This window comes from Antechinus flavipes, chromosome 1 (genome assembly GCF_016432865.1).
Source record: "Antechinus flavipes isolate AdamAnt ecotype Samford, QLD, Australia chromosome 1, AdamAnt_v2, whole genome shotgun sequence".
Lineage (NCBI taxonomy): Eukaryota > Metazoa > Chordata > Mammalia > Dasyuromorphia > Dasyuridae > Antechinus > Antechinus flavipes.
The window spans coordinates 237,436,259-237,457,548 of record NC_067398.1 but is presented as its reverse complement, the minus strand read 5'-3'; the positions used below and the strand labels follow the sequence as shown (position 1 = coordinate 237,457,548).

General features: G+C 32.9%; 1 protein-coding gene across 2 annotated transcripts in view; it reads left to right on the top strand.

Moving 5' to 3' along the window:
• EPB41L4A (erythrocyte membrane protein band 4.1 like 4A) overlaps nucleotides 1–21,290 on the top strand; it is a 171,841-nt gene that overhangs the window by 41,072 nt on the left and 109,479 nt on the right. For both annotated transcript variants that reach the window (XM_051998340.1, XM_051998329.1), the window contains exon 2: nucleotides 6,995–7,099. In XM_051998340.1, the coding sequence (XP_051854300.1) occupies nucleotides 6,995–7,099 (105 nt within the window). The remainder of the gene's footprint in view (nucleotides 1–6,994; nucleotides 7,100–21,290) is intronic.

The following is a 21,290-nucleotide window of genomic DNA, read 5'->3' as shown; positions in this document are numbered from 1 at the left end:
ACAATGAGGAAAACTGATACATCAAAATTTAATGTACAAATAATATGACTAAGGAAGTTGCTGAAAATTTTGTGGCAAATGAAAATTTCCAAGAGATATAATTTCTGGGTAATTAATAATCAATTTGTTAATTATGGCTATAAAATAATCACTAAATTGAGGTCAGTGCTTTCTCTTGTAACACTTTCTGGAGAGCTTTTGGAAAAGGGGGTATCTTAAGATTGGAAATCAATTTCGATTACTTAACAATCAATGAGAGGGGTGGACATGTTACAGAGGAAGCAGACATAAAGTCTTCAGCTCCTCCTGCTGAGAATCTGACCTGATCACAATTGGGTGGGGTCTTATCCAAGATGTAGAAGCATGTACCCAAAGGATTTGGGCAATCTCATCTGTCAGTTATATCCTTTAAAGATTGGTTGAATAACCTACAGAGACTAGTTTCTGAATGAGGAAATGGGAAGGGAAAATCTTAATATAATTTAGTAATCAGTTATTAATAGAAGAGAAAAGTAATTATTTCTCTTGATTTCATGGCTAAAGGAAAGAAGAAATAAGAAATTAGATTAGACAAACTATAATCTTTGGTGTAGTGGGAATGTATTGATTCTTAGATTACAAATCAAAAGACCAGTTGGTGGCTTAGAGAAAATTAGCTTATATAATGTTGAGCAAGTCATTTAACTTCTTTGTGTCTCAGTTTCTTTATTTGTAAAATGAGGGACAGGGACTAGATGATTTATAAGACTCAAATTCTAAAATTCTGTGGTTCAAAACTCAATACATGATTTTTTTTTGGATACATGTCAAGAGCTGATTTGGCTAGGATATCCTACTTTGCTTATAAAAGAAGTGAGGATTTATTGTGCAAAATAATGAATTATATAAAACACAACAGTTTGTATTCCAAAGAGATCCTAAAAGAAGGAAAAGGACTCACATGTACAAAAATATTGGTAGCAGCCCTTTTTTGGCAAGGAACTGGAAATTGAGTTGATGTATATCAGTTGGGGAATGGCTGAATAAGTTATGGTATATGAATATAATAGAATATTATCGTTCTATAAGAAGTGATAAGCAGGCTGATTCCGCAAAAGCCTGGAAAGATTTACATGAACTGATGCTGAGTAAAGTGAAAAGAACTAAGAGGACATTGTATACAATAACAACAAGATTATGTGATCGATTGTAATGGACTTGGCTCATCTCAAAAATGTAGTGATCAAGGCAATTCCAAGAGATTTGAGATGGAAAATGCCATCTCCATCTGAGAGAGAAACTATAGAGACTAGAAAGGGATCACAAAATAGTATTTTCAGTCTTTGTTTCTCATTTTTTCCCCTTTTTATTCTATTTTTTCTTGCACAATATGACAAATATAGAAACGTTTAAAAGAATTGCACATGTATAATAAAAACACCATAACAGTTTTAATCGGTAGAAAAAGTCAAGAAGTAAATGCAACCTGCAATTACAAAATGCTAGAATTGAAAGAAACTTTAAAATTTTCAAAATCATTTTCCTATTTGGTTCTCAAAAGAGCCCTATCAGGTAAGTATTACAAGTATTATTTTCCCCCATTTTACTGAGGAGCAAACTAAGATTAAATAATTTGTCTATAGTCACACAGCTATAAGATGTTAGAAATTGAATCCATTTGTGTTCCTGATCCCAAGTGTAGGCTTCTGCACATTATGTCAGGCTGCCTGCTTAAAAAGATGCTTACCACCTTTCAATAAAAGCAGATTGTATGCATTTTACTACAACTTCAGGATTTTGCTTGAAAAAGACTGGAGTCAGTTTAATTGAAACGAACTCTATTTTCACAGGATTGGTTGTAGGGAAAGTCCTTCATTAGACCTTTCTGTCACATATAAATGTGATATGTTAGTTAAACAAAAGCATTTGGTAATGGTTGGTACTGCCTCTAACAAATAACTATGTGACTGAGCAAGTCACTTAATCTCTCAGCACTTTATACATCTCTTAAGAAAAAGGAGCCATAGATACAAAAAATACTTATTGCAGCTCTTTTTGTGGTCCTCCTCCCTCTCTCCCTTCCTCCCTCCCTGCCTTCTTTTCTCCCTTCTCTCTCCCTTCCTTCCTTTCTTCCTTCCTCACTCCTTTCCTCCCTCTCTTCCTTCCTTCTTTCTCCCTTCCGTCCTTCCTTTCTTCTTTCCTTTCTTCCTTCCTTCCTTCCTTCCTTCCTTCCTTCCTTCCTTCCTTCCTTCCTTCCTTCCTTCCTTCCTTCCTTCCTTCCTTCCTTCCTTCTTTCTTTCTTTTTTTCCTTTCTATAGTATGACTTATTTGGAAATGTTTTACATGACTTCATATGTATAATTGATATATATATATTTCATGCCTTCTCAAAGGGTGGCAGAGAGGCTGGAGAGAAAGAGAAAATTTGAACCTCAAAAATTTTTAAAGGAATGTTAAAATAAGTATAATTAAAAAAAAAAAGAGTATAAAGCATAGAGAAGGTACCAACCTATATTGGTAAATAAAGGTGCCTCATCTAGGTATTTGTTCTATATGTGACAGCATAGGACAATGCCTTTCTTTATCCCCATGCTTATTCTGAAGAGAATTCCTTTGTATCTGCTCTCTGTACCCCTAGCTTCAATATAGTATCTAATACCACAAGCTTCAATACTATTTTATCAGAAACAACAACAAAAAATAAAGCATTGATTTATGCTGAATAATAAAATATCTACTTAATAGGTTCATAGAATTTTAAAAAGCTTCAGTTGCAGTACTATACATTTGCTAATTTGCAAAATTGATGCTTTTTTTTTTTAAGTATTGATTTCTACTGTGAAGAAATGAGAGCTTTTTTTGTTTGAATAAAAAAGTTGTCATTGTGTATAACCTGTATAAACCTGCCTTTCTGGTTTTTAATGTCATGTTAATCTCTGAAGGTGTTATTACTTGTTAGAAAAATTTTCTGTTCTCTGTTGAAAACTTTATCGATCGTATTTTCAAATAAATTTCTATTTGTTGTCCTCTCGGATTATAAAACACTAATTTATAATCTGCTATGTAGTTTATAAGTCTGCTATGTATAAAATATAGATTACCTGAAAATAAATGTGATAATGCTTTTTGAGAGTCTGCTGAGATTCTGTAGTATTATCTATTCTATACTATAAAAGACTGTTCTGAGTCTTTTCTCCTTATCAGATTAATATATTGAAGCATTTTAATCAAATTCATAATTCTTATTTTCCTAAAGATAATATTAATTCTAGAAAGTTTGAAGCTTCTTTTATTTGAAAGTATTACTTTTACTCTTACTTCCCTTCCTTCCCCTTTCCCTACTTTACATGTTTTAGTCTTAGCCTTTATTCCTTTAGAGGATGGAAAGTCATTTATCCATCAGTTTGACTGCAGAATAAAAATTAGGTAGATTTGTAAATTTGATTTAAATAATGAGTTAAGATGGCATGATAAATATTTTCATGAAAACCTTACTGTTTCTGTATTGTGCAAATTTTAGTTATGAAATATTTCTCCTTTATACTATCTTTAAAGGAGTATTGATTTTCTTAGAATTAAATGTCTTTGAAACTAAAACATAGTTTTAATAAAATAAAAAATAAAAATTGATTATCATTGAATATATGGATATAAATATTATCAGCAGAAATTAATTCATCAATCTTATTCATTATATGAATGTTTAATTGGTTGAATAAAAGGGAAATTTACACAAGAGATTGTAACAGAGTCAGTAATAATTTGTTTGCTACCATGTTTTTTCGAACCGTGTTTCTTTATTTGTTGTACAATTTTTGTTTTGATTTAGAACAGAAAAAATTATTTTCCCTGTGATTTTTATTTCTGTCCTATCCTGTCTTAAACTTTCTCTTCATTAAAAAGTGAAGTAAAAGTAATAACATTGTAATTGTGGGGCTGGGAATTATTGGACAAAAATGGGTATTTATACCCTTCTTTTCAAAATACATGAAAAAAATCAGTACAAAGAAGGTAAACTTGTAAATCAATTTCTCCAAAAGATTGAAAAATTGGAGGCTCTAGGCTCAACTAAACGTAACCCAAGTCTTTAACCTAGTTTGTTTATTTGTCCCCATAGTCAGTTTCAAGGGTATTAGAAGTAAAACCTTCATATAGCAGTGAATGATAGCTACATATAGGCAAAAGTAGGATTGTACTTAATATCTCACTAAGTCTATTAAGGCAGCATGAATACTGGATTTTTAGTTGGAGAACTTTATCTGAAGCCCTGTTCTATTTCCTGCTATCCTGGACAAATCACATCACCTTTGGTCTTCAGTTCACTCATTTATAAAATGAATGGGCTATACAAGATGAAAGGTTCTTAATCTTTTTATCAATCATGTACTTCTTCAGCAAGTTTAGAATAGTATTTTTAAATACTTAAAATAAAATGAAGATTACAGAGTAAACCAATTATTTTGAAATACAATATATATTTTTTTCTGTTCAAGTTCATGGACTCCATCTGACTCTTGCAACTTCATTTGGGGTTTTCTTGACCTTTTACAAGAATCCTGGCATGATTTGACTTTTTTTTTTGACCAACTTATTTTATAGACAAAGAATTGAGGAAAACAGCTTTAAGTGACTTGCCCAGGGTCATACAGCTAATAAGTGTCTGAAGCCAAATCTGAACTCAGGAAGATGTCTTCTTGCCTTCAGGTTTAGTATATTATCCATTGTACTACCTGACTCTCCCTGAAACACATGAATTCTGGTTAAAAGTTTCTACGCTAGGTGACTAAGTTTCCTTTTGTTCTAAATCTTTAAATCTTATGATTAGAATACACAAAATAATTAATATTCTTGGCATCCCCCAGGCTACTTAGTTTCTGTCTTTTCCCCTTTTGAAATTTGTGCCTTTGGGAGATAAAAAAAAAATAAAAGGAGAATCAAAAGGCAAATGAAGAAGAGTCAGTAATATTTCCTTGACCCCCATACCCTAAGAAACATGGAACTTTTCCATTTGACTTACAGCTAAAACTTTATATATGTGTCTCCCTTTAGAATATTGCTTCCTTGAAAGCAGGGATGGCTTCATTTTCCTAGTGCTTAGCAGAGTGTGTTGCACATAGTAAACACTTAATAAATGCTTCATCCACATTCAAAATAGCATATGCAATATGATCTTGAATTCTGTAAGCACAACTGTTAATGAAACTGCTGGAGTTATCTATCATGAACCCTAAAGAACTTTCAAGAAACACTGCTGTATTCTATCAAATAATCTATTGGAGAGATTGGAAAAAGTGGGAAATATATAATAAACTCTTTAGTCTTATTTACCTAAATTTAATTTATCTAAATTATTTATTTGTTATGTAAAATATCTTTATTTATCTAAGACAAGAAGAAGCCTAGTAGGTTAATAATCTGATTTGATGAATTGACAGCAAAGAATACTAATTCTTAATTCCTAATTCATTTAGTACCCCTTCTACTTCTGCCCTCATGCTATGGAGGGGTAGTACAACATCATCCTCCGTGATGCTCTGAGATGTTCTCAACAATTTCTTTTTTGCTACTGCAGACTAAGATTCCTAACCCACTGGCCTACTTCTGCCTTTATTCTGTCATTCTGAGGCAACAACAAACAGACCTCTACTCTTCCTTTTACCTTTAGCACATGCAGCAAATATGAGGATCCAGGAAAGAGAGAAACTTACTGTGTTTGAGAAATTACTGTAGAAGGGTGCTGTGCTGTAGTAGAACAACATAGAACTGAGAAATGAAGGAAAATGGAGAGTAACATCAGCATGTGGAGGGTAAGGGCAGACATCCAAAGGAAAAGGGATTAGCATAGAGCTGAGACCAATGCTACACCCTCAGAAGTCACTTGCGACTGAAGTTAAGGAAATGTGATTTTTCCATTATGGGATGAAGCTTATATAGCTCAGAGATTTAGCCCCCAAGGAAATCTCCATCCAAAGACTCAAGAAGTATATGGCAACCAAAGAATATGATGGGGAATAATAGACCAAAATGACCAGAAATCTAAGGATTTAAACTAGAACATATACACCAATAAGGAAGATATTATTAACAGTAGGGAAGATGCCTTCCAGTTCAGCTAAAAGAGACCAGACATCCAAAAACTAAATATTTCAAGATAAAGAAAAATAAATCAACATCTGATGATTTTCTCTGACTTCCCAAAAGAGTATGGAATCCCAGAATATTTGCTTTAATGATTCAAGAGAAAAAAAAAAATTATGAAATCAGATTTTATGTCCTGTACAGCAGAAATAATTAGCAGAGTAAGCAAAAAAAAAAAAAAATCAACTCCATAATGACAAATCTCATATTTAAGAGGGCCAATAAAGAAGGTCAATCTTAGTAAAAAGAGAAACATAAAAAGCAATAGCATTAAAAAAAAAAACAAACACCTGCTCTCTAAACAAGAAAAACATCATGGTCTCCAAAATAAGATGTATAGACAATTTAAGAATTGAAGGTCTCCCAGAAGAACAGTAGTCCAAGAAATTGCCCAGAATTTTCAGAAAACAAAATTATAATCAAAAGAATGCAAGATCATATCTGGAAAAACAAAAACAACTTACCCTATAAACTTCAAGACAACTGCGGTTAAATTTGCCAATTACATTGATAAACAAATTCTTCAAATGACCAGGGGAAAAGGCCTTCAAATATGAAAGAAAAAAAAAAAAGAACCATAAAAATGCTATAATTTTAAAATTCTTTGTCAATTTGCTTGAAGTATACACCTAAATGTATATAAAATAAAAGTATACACCTAGATGTGTATAAATACACCTAGATGTATATATAAATATAAATAAATAGATGTATATAAACTTTAGTACTGAAGCAATATTTATAGAACATGTAAAATTCAGTTGTTTTTTCAGATTTTATAAAATTGTCCCTATATTATTTGTATTATACAAAGTTAATATTTATGCCTATGATTGTACTGTCTTTATCAAAAGAGTCTGAAAATTCTTTCTTACAGAAGTCAACGAAAGGATCTGTTATCCTTGACTACATATTCCATCACATAAACCTAGTGGAGATAGATTATTTTGGACTGCGTTATTGTGACAGAAATCATCAGACGGTAAGTAAAACGGGATTTTAAAAGCTAGGTTATAGTTTTCCAACTGCAATTCAATTAGATTGCCTCATTTTCTACCTTTTCTGACATGATTTTATGGTATCAGATATCTTTTGTTGTTAAAATACCTTTAAAGCTTTGAGAAATAACATTTTTGCATAATTTCTTTACATCCATTTGAAGCATTTCCCCCCAAAAAAGGATGTTTTTTAAATGGAGAAAACACAGGATCAGAAGTAAGGATTCAGGGTTCCAAGTCCCTATCTGATTGCTTTTTTGTGATACACCACTCTATTCCCAATTCTCCACCTAGTCTATCCTATTAATCCAATGGATTTAGAAGATGGCATAATATGCATTGAGATATTTACAGGAAAGGACAAGTTAAGTTTTTTAAAATTTGTTTTATTTTGGATGCTATTATCATCTTATTTAAAATCCCCAAACTTTTGACTTAAAAGGAAATAATTTATGTATTATTTTTCATATTCTTTATACCTAATGTACTAAAATATTTTTTCCCAGCCCCTGTTATATTAGACTGAATTCACTGAGCTAAGAAAAATAAATGCTTGTTGTTTTGGCTATGTATGCTAGGCATTGGAATGTGCTACTGTTATGCTATAAGAAGAAGCTACTGAAAAGACTGTTATTGAGAGATAATAACTTTATAGTTTTATTTTAGTTAGTTTCATGACTTGCCTTTTTCAGGAGATCTTTCATAAAGTGGAGATAAACAGACAAGTGTTGACTAAGTGTCTCCCCAAAGATATCTATAAATGTAAGAACCCTTTATTAAAACCTATTTCAAATGAAGAGAGCTCAACTTTATCAAGGTCAAACTCAGATTATTTTGAAGTAAAAAATAAATTCTACCCCATAATTGCCATACCTTCATTTTTTAATACTTGACGTAAACTTTTACAGAATGTAAAGCTAAGGTATATAAATACATCAAAGGCTACAAAAGACATCTTGTATGATATGTCCATATTTGTAAAATAACATTTCTCTTAATGGGAACCTAAAACAATTTGATTCCCAGACCTAAATCTGTTATCTTAAATCTTTCCTTGAAAGATTGATTTATTTTACTAAATTTACTTAATCCTTATGAGATTGTTCTTTAATTCACACACACACACACACACACACACACACACACAAAACCATCTCATATTTTTAAAATTTTGAGTATTTTAAAATTTATCTACAACTTAAATATAAAATGAGAAAAGAAAAAATAAACACTGTCATATACATAGAAGAATACAAGAGAGGATTCAATATAAAATAATAAATTTTCATTTCAAGAAAATCTGTATAAGAAATATTACACACTGTTTTCAAAGCTGCCTCATTTTTCTTTGCTTTCTTGTAGGGTTTGGGTTTTTTTTTTTTTGGTTCTCTGCTGTGCGCTTTTTACTTTACTTCCCCCTCCCTTGCCCTATAGAAGGCTACAATTAAGCATTGATACATACATATACATAAATAGATATCTATAAACACATGTATATATGTAAGACTGTTCTCTGCTTATTTAAACTTGTCATCTGTTTCTCTAAAAGTGGATTGCATCTCCCTTCATAAGTACAAATCTTTCCATGTTTTTCTAAATCAACCAGCTAATCATTTCTTATGCCACAGTAACATTCCACCACAATTATATACTATCTGAGAGACTGTTTTTGAAAATTCCCCCCACCCACCCACCCAATTTTCTGCATTCCTTCTATTTTGGGGTATATACCTTTTTATTTATACAAGAAAATTTTAATTTAAAACAATCAAAAATTACCCATTTTATACAAATAATTCTCATACCTTATAATATAGTTTTAGGTCTGATACTGCTGAATCTACTTTGTTTACATCTTTTTCTTCTAGTTTCTTTGAAATTCCCAACTTTTTTATTCTTCCAAATTAAGTTGTTTTTTTTTTTTCCTAACTCAGTGAGATAATTTTTTAATCATTTAATTGCTATTGCATTGAAAAAATAGGTTAGGCAAAATCTTCACTTTTTATTATATTGGTTTTAATCTACTCATGAACAAATAAATATTCCTTCCATTATTTAGATCTGACTTTATTTGTTTAAAATGTTCTGTGTTTGTGTTCACATAGTTCCTGTGTCTGTTTTTGAAGGCATGTACTGACTATTTATTTAAAATGGTCTAAAATAATGTAATATTTCTAATACATAATGTAATCCCCTTTTTTCTCTTGATTTCATCTGTTTTAGCTTTAACTTTGTCTGAGATCACATTTACTACCCCTGTTTTTTTACATAATAAATTCCATTCCTACCTTTAATGTTATCTTTCTATATGTTTCTCAATTTTTAGTGTTTCCTGAAAAAATATATTATTGAATTAAACATTTTAATCTGCTATTCATTTCCATTTCATAGGTAAATTCAAACCGTTCACATTCTAATCTATAATTATTTGTTATATTTTTCTCCTTCCTATTTTGTACTGATAATCTTTTCATATCTATATAAAATTTAGATATGAAAATATGTGTGAAATATATATGAGACTCGAGTTTATTATAATTGGTCTTTAATGTTATATATCATTTTTTTCCATTAAGTTCTCCTGTTTTTGTCACAAATGCCTGAAAGTCTTTCAGTTCATTAAATGTATTTTTTTTTCATTCAGAATTATACTTAACTTTGCTGGATAATTTACCCTTAGTCACAACTTCATCTCTTCTGCTTCTGTGAAATATAATATTCTAAGTCCTTCAATAATTCTAGGTTTTGTGTAATGCTCATTGTAGCTCCATGATTTTTAAATCGGTTTTTTCTTATGGCTTCCAATATTTTCTTTTAAACCTGGGAACTTTGAAATTTGGTGATGATATTCCTGTAAGTTCTCTTCCTGGAATCTCTTTCATATGGCTTTTGTTAGATTTTTTTTCCTATTTCTACTTCTTCTTGTTCTAGAACTTAAGGGCAGTTTCCCTTGATTATTTCTTATAATATTATATCGATTCTTTTTTTATAATAATTTTTAGATACTCTGACTATTCTTATATTATTTCTCCTCTATCTGTTCTCCAGATTTTATTTTAAGGTATTTTACATTCTCTTCTATTTTTTCATTTTTTTGATTTCGTTTTATTATTTCTTGGCATGAATGTCATTAGCTTCCCTTTGTCCAATTCTAGTTTTCAAGGAATTATTTTCTCCTTTAAGTTTTTGATTCTCTATTTCAAATTGGTTTACTTTTTTCTTGAATTTTTTGAATTGCTCTTTTCCTTTTCTTTTTCTTGATTTCTTATTTTATTTTTAAAATCCCTTTTAAGTGGGACCATTTGACACTTCTCATTAAGAAAGTACTTTTTTTTTTTTTTAAGCTCCATTGTCTTCCTCTGAATGTCATCCCAGATCTTTGGTTGCCATAGTAGCTATGTATAGTGGGATTCTTTTATTTTGTTTGTTTCTTTTATTGTGTTTTTAGCAACTATTAGTATAGTCAAATTCTAGTCCTGAAGTATGGGCAATGTTGCCTCAAGCCTCAGGTCTTTCTTCCTGATATTTTCTGAGGTCTGTTCCAAGGATCAACCTTGAGCTTACCTCTTTATTCACAATTGGGTCACCAACCATGCTGTCCCACAAATGATCTTGCTCTCTATGGTTCCTCTAATGGCTGCAAACTACAGCTGTCCTCTCTATCCTGGAACTAAAGTCAGAATGCTCTGTTGTAAGTGCCCACAGCCAGTAGGATACACACCGCTCTCTTACTGCACTTATTAGATGTGTGCTAGTTCTTCCCTCCTAAAGCCAGCCCCAGCCTCAGCCCCAGTTGCATCTGGTCAGTGTCATTGTGTCTGACCATCCCTTGATAGTGGCTAATCCTTCAATCTTTTCCTTCTCAGTTGTCAAACCCCCACACTGTGAGATGAACGTTTTAAGGCTGAAGCTGCTTCTCTAGCCAGCTGCCGGCAGGGCTTATTATTTGTTGATTCTGCTGAGTTGACCTAGAGATGTTTACCCTGAGTGAAAGGCGGAACCTCTGCCTCTGGAGGTTGAATTTTTCCCGGAGTCTTTTCTAGTGTCATAGAGCACAACTGCTTTACTGCAACTCTAGTTTATTTCTTCTGTTTTACATTCCCTCTGAGGCAACGTTCTGCCTGTTTGTGGAGGAAATTTGGAGAGCTGAAAGTTTTCTAATCTCCTCCATCTTCCCAGAATCCTCTCCCCCAAATGTCATTATGTTATAAAATAATTAGTTGTTATAGATAACTACTGAGAGCTTTAAACTAATTATACACATTTTTTAACTCCAAAAGTTAAAGTTTGCTGATAATTAACATTTTTTGGTATATAAGTTTTATAAAGATAACAGAACAAAAAACTAATTGATTTTAGAGCAAATATTTAAGTAGAGAGTTGTCAAAGAATGTTATTTGTATGGGGTGAGAAGATATATGAATGACATGAAGTAAGTTATTGTGAGCTTTTAAATTTTATTATCCTTAAAAAAACCTAGGTAAAAAGTGAGATAATTTGCAAGCTTCTAACCTTGTTTTAACATGTTCAAGTAGAGAGTGTGGTATTTTATTAGTGCTTTTAAGTTGTCTGTGGGAATAGGTAAAAAAAAAAAAAATGAGTAAAAAAATTGGTGAGAAGTTGGAGATTGGGTTTCTCTATTTTGCTCACACTAGAAAGGCAGCAGTCATTCTTGGGCCCAATCTCGCTACTGAATAGTATGGAAGCTTTTACTCTGCTGCATTTTTTATTTGGGCTGGTTCATTCCTCCTTAGGTATCCTGGTGGTCCTCCTTTTCCATGGACTCATCATATTGGTGCAGGACTTAGTACAGACATATAATTAGTTTTAGCACACTGAAATTCAGAACTCTTGAAGTCAAGAGACCCACCCACTTCAGCCTCCATGGTTTCAGGCTTATAGGTTATGGGACCATGTATAGCACTGAAATGTTATTGTGTGTATGTGTGTGTGTGTGTGTATAGGCAGAAAAGGAAAAACATTTTTGGATACAAGAATTTGTTTTGTTTTACCAGGTTTATTTGTTACAAGGGTTTTGCTTTTGTTTATCCTCTTTCTTTCAATGGAAAGAAAATGTGGAAGGCAGAACAAATAAATGACAATTGAAAATAGTTTAATAATAATAAATGAACATTAGTATACTATGAGAGAACACCTACCCAGGGAATTACTGGATAATAGAGTGTTTCTTTAAGCAATTAGGATTATGAGACTATATTGTGAGATGCTATTATTGTTCCGTGGCTCTTAACCTTTTCTTGGTCATGGACCCCATATGCAATTTGGTGGAGTCTATTGACCTTTTCTTGACATAATACTTTTAAATAAATAAATTAAATTAAAATGAACAAATAAAATTTAAATAAAAAACTATAAAAATAGCATAGGAACCATTTATGTTGAAATTCAGTTATCAGAACTTCAGGTTCATGTGAACAATGAGATGGAGGACTAGACATTTTCTACACTCCTTATTACCTCTCCAAAACTGTGAGAGATTAAGCCATTTTAGCTGTCTCCATAGTCTAGGATTCCAAAATCCACAATAAAGAAACAATTCAATGAAGTAACAGCAGAGAAGGGTAATTAATCTCTAACCCTTATCCAGAACTATCCACCTCTATCAGATTTAGGCAGGGTTGCACATTTAATCCACTGACTTGCAAGAGAACTCAATTCCTGCTTCGTCTTCCCAAGTTCCTCAGAAAGCCAGTAATCAGAAACTTGCTTGGGCTTTGACAGTAATGTGGTGCCAGAGAATTGAGGAATGTAAGAAACTAGAGTAGGACATGTATATATAAATGTCTCATCACTAAGCCACAGCAAATAGACCAGCATACATCTTGGGCGAGTTCTGTTGCCCCTCCACAGAAATCACTTAGGCATAGACTAAAGTCAGTGGAATATAATTTGCCTAGTATAAGAAGAGGTTGAAACTTTGAGAACCAGGTCCCAGAGAAAATAGCATCAAAGGGAAAGGAGGAAGAAAGTGAACAATAGAACTATAAGAAAAATACTGAAATTTAGCACTTGTGAGGAAGAAAACTCAACTAAAAACCCTGAGTATAAACATATAAAACAATAGCAAAGATATTAATAACCAAAAGAAAGATGGCCTCTAAAGAATATACAAGAAAGAACATTTGAATAATATATTTTATATCAACCAGAAATACATAAGGGAATGGAATAATGCACCAAAGAGCAAAAAGATCTCAAGAGACAACCCAAGGTGATGTATTCTGCAAACTTTAATTTTTTTACATGAACTCTTTTTTTTTTTTTTTAAGAGGCAGTTGAAGCATTTCTAGGAAAAAAAAAAAAAAAAAGACTAAATTTAATTGCTTTGCAAATACTCCAGAAAAGAGATGTACCAGAAAGGTTAAAAAAAATACAGCAATCAAGGGCAGCCAATAAGAAAATAATTGGGAAACTATTATTTCTTTGTAACAGTACAAAAGAACAAAAGGATAAAAGCAAAAGAAATTAGATGGGAAAAATGAGAGGTGATCAGGGCTGTATACCAAATATGTGTTAAATTTCTCAATGTTTTTCAAAGATAGAATGAGAAATGTTCTTGTGCCATGCTTAGTGGGCAATTTACTCAAGATGGTAATAAAGTAAGGAACAGTAAGATATCAGGAAGCAAACAAATTCATACTGGCCTGTATGGGCAGAAGTATAGCAAACCATGAACACCTTCAATAATGTCAACTATATCTTGCAGGAGAAACTAATGAATTATGGGAAATTGCTAGAACTAAAAAAGCACAAGGATATTAAAAAAAAAAAAAACTAAGAGGAATGACCCTATTATAGAAAAATCTTACTTTAGTTACATCCATGTATTAGCCACAGAAGTAAGGTAAAAAACCACCACTGATCACCTATTTTAGAATGTCAGGGTTCATAAAAAGCCTGCTATAAAAGAGAATTAATAGAAACATTCCATTTGGAGAAGGACGGGGCATTAGAAATTATGTATAAGAACATCATCAAAAGGAGCGACAAAAGTAATAGAGTTATTTTCTGCTACTAATATGGACTAAATGTCCATTCAGGTGCACTCAAAGGTTGAATGGAAATTTGGAAAGTTCAACAGAAGTTGATATCTACAGAAAATAAAGAATAAAATTAGGGACAAAGAATTGAGAACCTGTTTATAAACTTATGTGTTTATAAAATAGTCTCAGGGAATTAGGATTCTACAAAGACATCATAATCAAGTAAATACTATCTATTGAATCGTGAATACCTGCTTACTATCTACTAATTGAATTTGGTGAACAGGTAATAAATAATGAGTTACCTAAAAAGATTTCCTGTTTACCTATCAAAGAGTCTAACACAACTAAATAAGAGCTCAGAAGATGATGATTCCAATGAAGATGGAATTGGATTTGATATTCATAGGAGAATCAGGAGAATTCAACTGAGTTTTTTTGGTCCCAGAGAGAATATCTGTTCAGATCATGAAGGCCTTTACCTAAAGTAGATTCTTTTTATCCTTCTATTCCAGTTAATTTTTCAAGTTTAATTTGCATTATTAAAATTTCCTCCATTTTATTGAAACTAGAGAATCAACAAAAGAATAAATCAAGTCCTGATCTGTAGCATTTGCCATTATCTCAGTTGTACAACTTCACACTGAAAATTTAACTCTCCTGAGGTAGTATAAATTGGTTCAATCCACATCCCTGGCTACAACTGATGGACTACTATAGTTTTAAAAGAATTGAATTTGAAGATCATATGAAGAGCCATGGAAAGGTGCATGCTGGGAAGTCTAAGGATGGACACCTGGGATTGATAACATCATCCACAAGTACTGCAGGGCAGTGGAAAATGCAGATATTGCTAAATAATCACAAGCTTAGAATTGCTAGTATTGATAATCATTCAGAAGCTCAGAATTTTGACTGAAAACCAAAGGTTCTGTGTTTTTAACAGTAAACATAACCCATATAGAAACTCAGGACATCATAAAAATGTCAGGTTTATTTCGCTGGTGACTGAGCTTGCTTATGATGCTTCAGGAAAACAAAACAAAACAAAACAAAAAAACATAAACAAGAAAAGTGATTTCTCAAGTAGTTGGCTACCTGATGCCCAATATTGGAGTATATATAAAATGAGTTTTATATTTAACTGATGGATAGATATGTTTTCTATGATATTTCATTTTGCAATAAACTTTTATATTATGCTTCATGATATGAATAGAATGTTGATATGTATCTATGTATGCAGTGCTTTGCATATACTTCCTTGATATGTATTTTGATATTTTTCTTACTATGCTATATATAGACTACACATTTGGGGTTTATAAATTTTATATTGCCTAATATATTATAATTACATACTATAAATATATTTTATTTATTGTTTGTCTATAGGGATTTGCAGTCATAATATCAATATGTAATAACTATATTAATTATGTGAATTTTTTAATATGCTTACTTCTGTAAGCTATACCCACCAAAATCTTTGTGTATAAATTACAAAACATTTTTCATTGTGGTAAAGTTATAAAGATGGGCCTTTGCTACCATATAAACAGAAAAGAGAGGAATGTGGTCTTAGATGTGCCTGTACCTTTTCTCTTCCTGCTTCTCAAATTGAGAAAGTGGATTGGGTTTGGGAATTTAAATCTTTAGCTCTTGGTACTTTGGAGCTTGATCTGACTAATTCTTGAGAACCATTGTTAAATTATTAATGTCAGTGTTTATATTTTAACAGTAAACAAATGCTACAGATTTATTGTTTTATTGATGATCTATACTTGAGAAAGTGATGGAGAAAATGCTGATACTGAGATAAAATTTAAAAGCATATAATTTTTTTTCAGAGGGTGGGAGTAATGTAATATTGCTTCTAGGGGAAACAGCAATAATTTTAAGGTCGTCTGACCTTAGGGGGCTTCTGTTCTAACAATTTGTCAGTGATTCTAAATCTTCTGGCTTTGGAATCTGGGAATTTAATGCCCTCTGATCTAAGAATGCTATTGTTCTGTCAATGATTATAAAACTTTTCTGGCCTAGGAATATAGTCATATTTCTTCCCTTAAACTTTAGGGAAGATATATTAATTAGTGACCCTGAGACTTTCTAACTTTAGGATGCTATTGGTTTACCAATCTTGTCTGTCAATGATTCTAAAGTCTTCTCACTTCTGTGCTATAGCTGCTGCTGTTTCTTCTTTTTTAATAATAACTTTTTATTTTCTAAATATATGCAAAAATAGTTTTCAGCATTCACCCTTGCAAAACCTTATGATCTAAATTTTTCTCTCCCCTTAATTTTCACATCCCTTCCCCTAAACAGCAAGTAATCCAATATAGGTTAAACATGTTATGCTATTGCTTTTTACAAGTATAACCTTATTTGATTTTCACAGCAATCTTGTGAAGGAGGTGCTATTATTATCTCCATTTTATAGCTGAGAAAACTGAGGTCAGCCGAGATTAAGTGATTTGCCCAGAGTCATATCGCTATTAGGCCAAATTTAAACTCAGGTTTTCCACTGGCCCCAGTTTCAAAGCTTTCCTTTTGAGGCACCATCTACCTGCTTGGAAGGAAAGGGAGGGCATCTAAGACTTTTCCTCAATTCATGGATGAACCAAGAACTACTGTGTATTTTTTCCAGAAAGCCTGGGACTAAAGCTGAAAGAAAATAGACAATATTATGCATTCAGAAGTCTTTCCTAGTCCATCTCTTGTCTTTAATCTCCTCTGTCCCTAGTCCCTAGTCTTAAGAACTCTGAAGTCTTATTCTTGACTAAATAACCTGTGCTTTCAAGCTTTTAAACTTAGCTTTCCGGTTACTGGTTCTCTACATTCATCTCAATTTGATTAACACCTACCGAATGCAAAATATTTCTAGAGGATAGTGGTATAAAAGTTGCTACTGCCTTTAAGCTTTTGGGGGGGTCAGTGTTTTCAATTAAATGAAACAATTTCCTTTGGAAAGAAATAGAACTTAAAAGGTAAATGGGAGACTGTCTGAAAATCTATGCTTTGAAAAACAAAAGATTGAACTGAAATTTGCTATTTTCTTACATTGACTTTAGTTTTGTTGACTCTACCTACTTGATGAGGTCCTGAGTAACTAGATAAGGTTGGCAGAGAAAGGCTGAAGTACAGATAAAATTACTCCCTGAGGCAACAGGGAAGGGCACTAATGGGGATCAGTTTAATCTCTTAAGTCTTTGGAAGTCCTGGATAGCCCCACCTTGCTGTATCCAGTCAGAAATTGGACTAATGTCAACCAATGCCATCTTTCCTGAATCCCTTTGGAGGCAATAGCTGGCCAGAGCAATTTGCCTTGTAGTGTTTTTCTCCTTCTTCTAGCTAACTCTTTTAGGGTACTATACTTTTCTTGTTGTGCCACAGTTCCCTTTTAATGTCCTGACCCAGTTTCTCCATTGTCCTATTTAGTTACTCTGCCTCAGGTTATGACCTTTCCCTCTTAATGTTGATGAGATAAAGGTTTTATATCTTTAGATATAATCATTCCTTCTTAATGTTTGATTAAGGATAAAGGTCTATCCATTTTAGACATCATTAGAATATCTGTAACCTCTCCCGTACTTCCCTCCATTGTGTTTCTCTTAGGTGCCTCCCCCCATTAGGTTACCCCCATCCAGGTACCTCCCCCATTACTTAGTGCTGGATTCTTTGAGGTGATAGTCTCTTGGGACCAAGATCCATCTGGTCCCAGTAAATCTCTCCATTTAATAAGCTATTAAATTGGTCTCTAATCTCTGTCTTTCTCAGTTTCTCCAGCATTACATTCCATGGCTTTAACCTGCCCCCTAAGAGCACACTCCAACCACATGGGGTGTTCCTGTTCTCCTGGTTAATTGTGGGTTTCACTAGGGAACTTGTCTTTTCCATAGTTTCTTGTTACATTCTCTCCCAACTCTTTCATGTTTACCATTTCTGATGTCTTTTTATCTCTTCATTTTCTCTTTAATATCTTTTTCTAAATAAACCTATCTTTTGCCAAAGAGAATGGCCATTGTGAATTCTTCACTTGAGTGAACCCCAATATTTGGTGCTAATTGCTCTTCTAAATCTTATTACCTGGTGTTGGAACTAGGAATTGCTTACCTGTACACATCATGCTCATCTATTTATAAGATTCTTATGACAGGAGTCATAAGTAAGTTATCATGTGTGTACTGTCTCTCTGTTCTGATCCAATTTTTTGTTGGATTTAATGTAGTCGACTAGGACCCCTACAATCAGTCGAGGCCTAAAATAAATCAAAGCCCTAAGATAAGGAATAATTTATCTTTAATTGAAATAATAAGGTAGCAAAATGGCCACCCAGGAAGATGTCCCAACCAAGAGATCCAAGAAAAGTTCTTTATACTTTTAGGAGGTAGTATTGATGGAGTGAATGAGACCCCAGCAAAAGGTCTTGTCTGTGCTTGCAGCCCAGAGTCTAGGTGGGCCATTAGGAAAGGCTTAACAGAAGAATTTGTAAATTTGTAAAATTTAAGTGGAATTTAAGCCGGTCTTTGTTGAAACGGGCCTTACCTAATTGAATTTCCACAGCATCTCCCAGAAATAAGCCGGGAGGAGCATTGACAGGATTATCTTGTAATTCCTTGTCAAATTCCTTGCACTGACAAAATTATCATGACCCAACAGTTACTATATCCATTAAGTGGGCTCCTATAATAAAACCTATGCAGTATTCTACTTCCTTGCTAACTGAGTGTACCTTAATGGCATCTTCCTCTATAATTTGTTATGATATATTTCCCTTTGTTAATGGGTAGTTTGGCTTGATATTGATTTCTTTTCTTTTCTTTTTGCTGAGGCAATTAGGGTTAAATGACTTATCCAGGGTCTTCACTTGCTCTCTCAGTTCCTGCAGCTTCCTGTATCCTAGGTTTCAAAGTTCATCCCCCCAGAGATCATATGACCTCCCCAGGGTCCCAGCTCTGTGAACAGGGATCATGTGACTAAATCCTGAGAAATACTTCATCCCATCAGTCCCATTCAATTCTATGTGTGAGATAGCAAGACCTGGTCATTCATTCTGGCTTTTAATGTCATGAATCTCAGTGGAAGAGGGGGTAAGATCTTTAAAGGCTTAGATACAGCTTGTGCTGGCTTCCTTTACTAGACAAAGTCTCAGGGTGGGGAGTTAGGGTGTGGTTCAGCTCAACCTAAAGGACTTTATTTTAAAGGTAAGGACCATACTGAAATTCATGACATTGCTATGGAGATTAACGTGTCTATTAATATTACATTTGCTATTTTTTAAATTTTTCTGTTAATTAAAAAAAATAGAATAGGAAAAAAAAAGACAGAAAAAGAAAATAAAACAAAACAGGACATTGTCATGTGCCCAGCAGAACATCAGGGGGAGAATTCAAAATATATAACAATAAATTTTCAGTTTTAGAAAGGATATATAATAGAAGAAGTTATATTCATGAATGTCCATCTTTTCTTTGTTTCCTTATAGCTTGATCTTTTCTCTGTTGAGCACTTTTTTTTAACTTTATTTTTTTCTTCCCCTTTTATCCTCAATTACCTTCAGCTGGCCATAGTTAAGTACAGATATATTTAATAGATATGTACACACACACATACATATACACATTCATACTCATCCATAGACCTACACACACACACACACATATATATACATATATATATACACATAAAGAGATGTACATATATTTACATATATTCACACACACACATATATATACACATACATTCAACCATATGTAAACATGCATCTAAAACAATATCAGTGTACATTTCTCTCTTGATTGCCTCTTTGACTTTGTCAAAAATCAATGATTACTATCTGTACTTTTTTTTCCCTAATAAATTCTACTCCTGCTCCTAAGTGTAGTATTTGTGTATATCTCTTCTTTCCTATACTTGCTAAGTCTTCCGTTTAAATTCTGCTCCTTAACTTAACATGCTATTACTTAACCTCCCCCACCCATGGATTCCTCCCTTTTCTTCTTCTACCCTTTGCTTCCTTCTCCATCCATTCCTCCCTCCTTATTTGTAGATTTTGGAGGGTGCTATATCCTTCATGGTATATATGTAGTGTTGCCTATTTAACCCATTCCCAGCATGAGTAGATTTTCAGAACTATGAGTCCTCCTCCCTTCTCTAATGCTTCTATGTCTATTCTTCCTCTGCGCTTCATTTGTATAAATCTTTCTTTCGTTTTTTTTTTTTTTTTTTTACTATTATAACTTTTTATTGACAGAATCCATGCCAGGGTAATTTTTTTACAACATTATCCCTTGTACTCACTTCTGTTCTGACTTTTCCCCTCCCTCCCTCCACCCCCTCCCCCAAATGGCAAGCAGTCCTATACATGTTAAATATGTCACGGTATATCCTAGATACAATATATGTGTGCAGAACCAAACAATTCTCTTGTTGAACAGGAAGAATTGGATTCAGAAGGTAAAAATAACCCGGGAAGAAAAACAAAAATGCAAACAGTTTATATTCATTTCCCAGTGTCCTTTCTTTGGGTGTAGCTGCTTCTGTCCATTGTTGATCAATTGAAACTGAGTTAGATCTTCTCTTTGTCAAAGAAATACACTTCATCAGAATACATCCTCATACAGTATTGTTGTTGAAGTATATAATGCTCTCCTGGTTCTGCTCATTTCACTTAGCAGCCGTTCATGTAAGTCTCTCCAAGCCTCTCTGTCTGTATTTATCCTGCTGGTCATTTCTTACAGAACAATAATATTCCATAACATTCATATACCACAATTTACCCAACCATTCTCCAATTGATGGTCATCCGTTCATTTTCCATTTCTAGCCACTATGAACAGGGCTGCCACAAAATAAATCTTTCTTTTGATCTATCCAATTACTGATGTAAACTTTAAACATATGATATGTATTTCCATGTAAAAACATAAATAATATGTTCATGTTAAACTCCTTGAAATTAATCTTGGATATCGGTTCTTAAATGTTAAATTTTCTATTGAGCTTGCTTGGGTTTGGTTGAAACAAAACCCTGAAAATCTGTGAGTTCTCTGAATGAGAGAGACATTCAACATTGTGGATAATTTTGCTGGATATACTATTTTTGGCCAAAAACCTAGTTCTTTTGATTGCAATTTTATGTGATTTCAGGATCTGGAGTCTTTTATTTTGT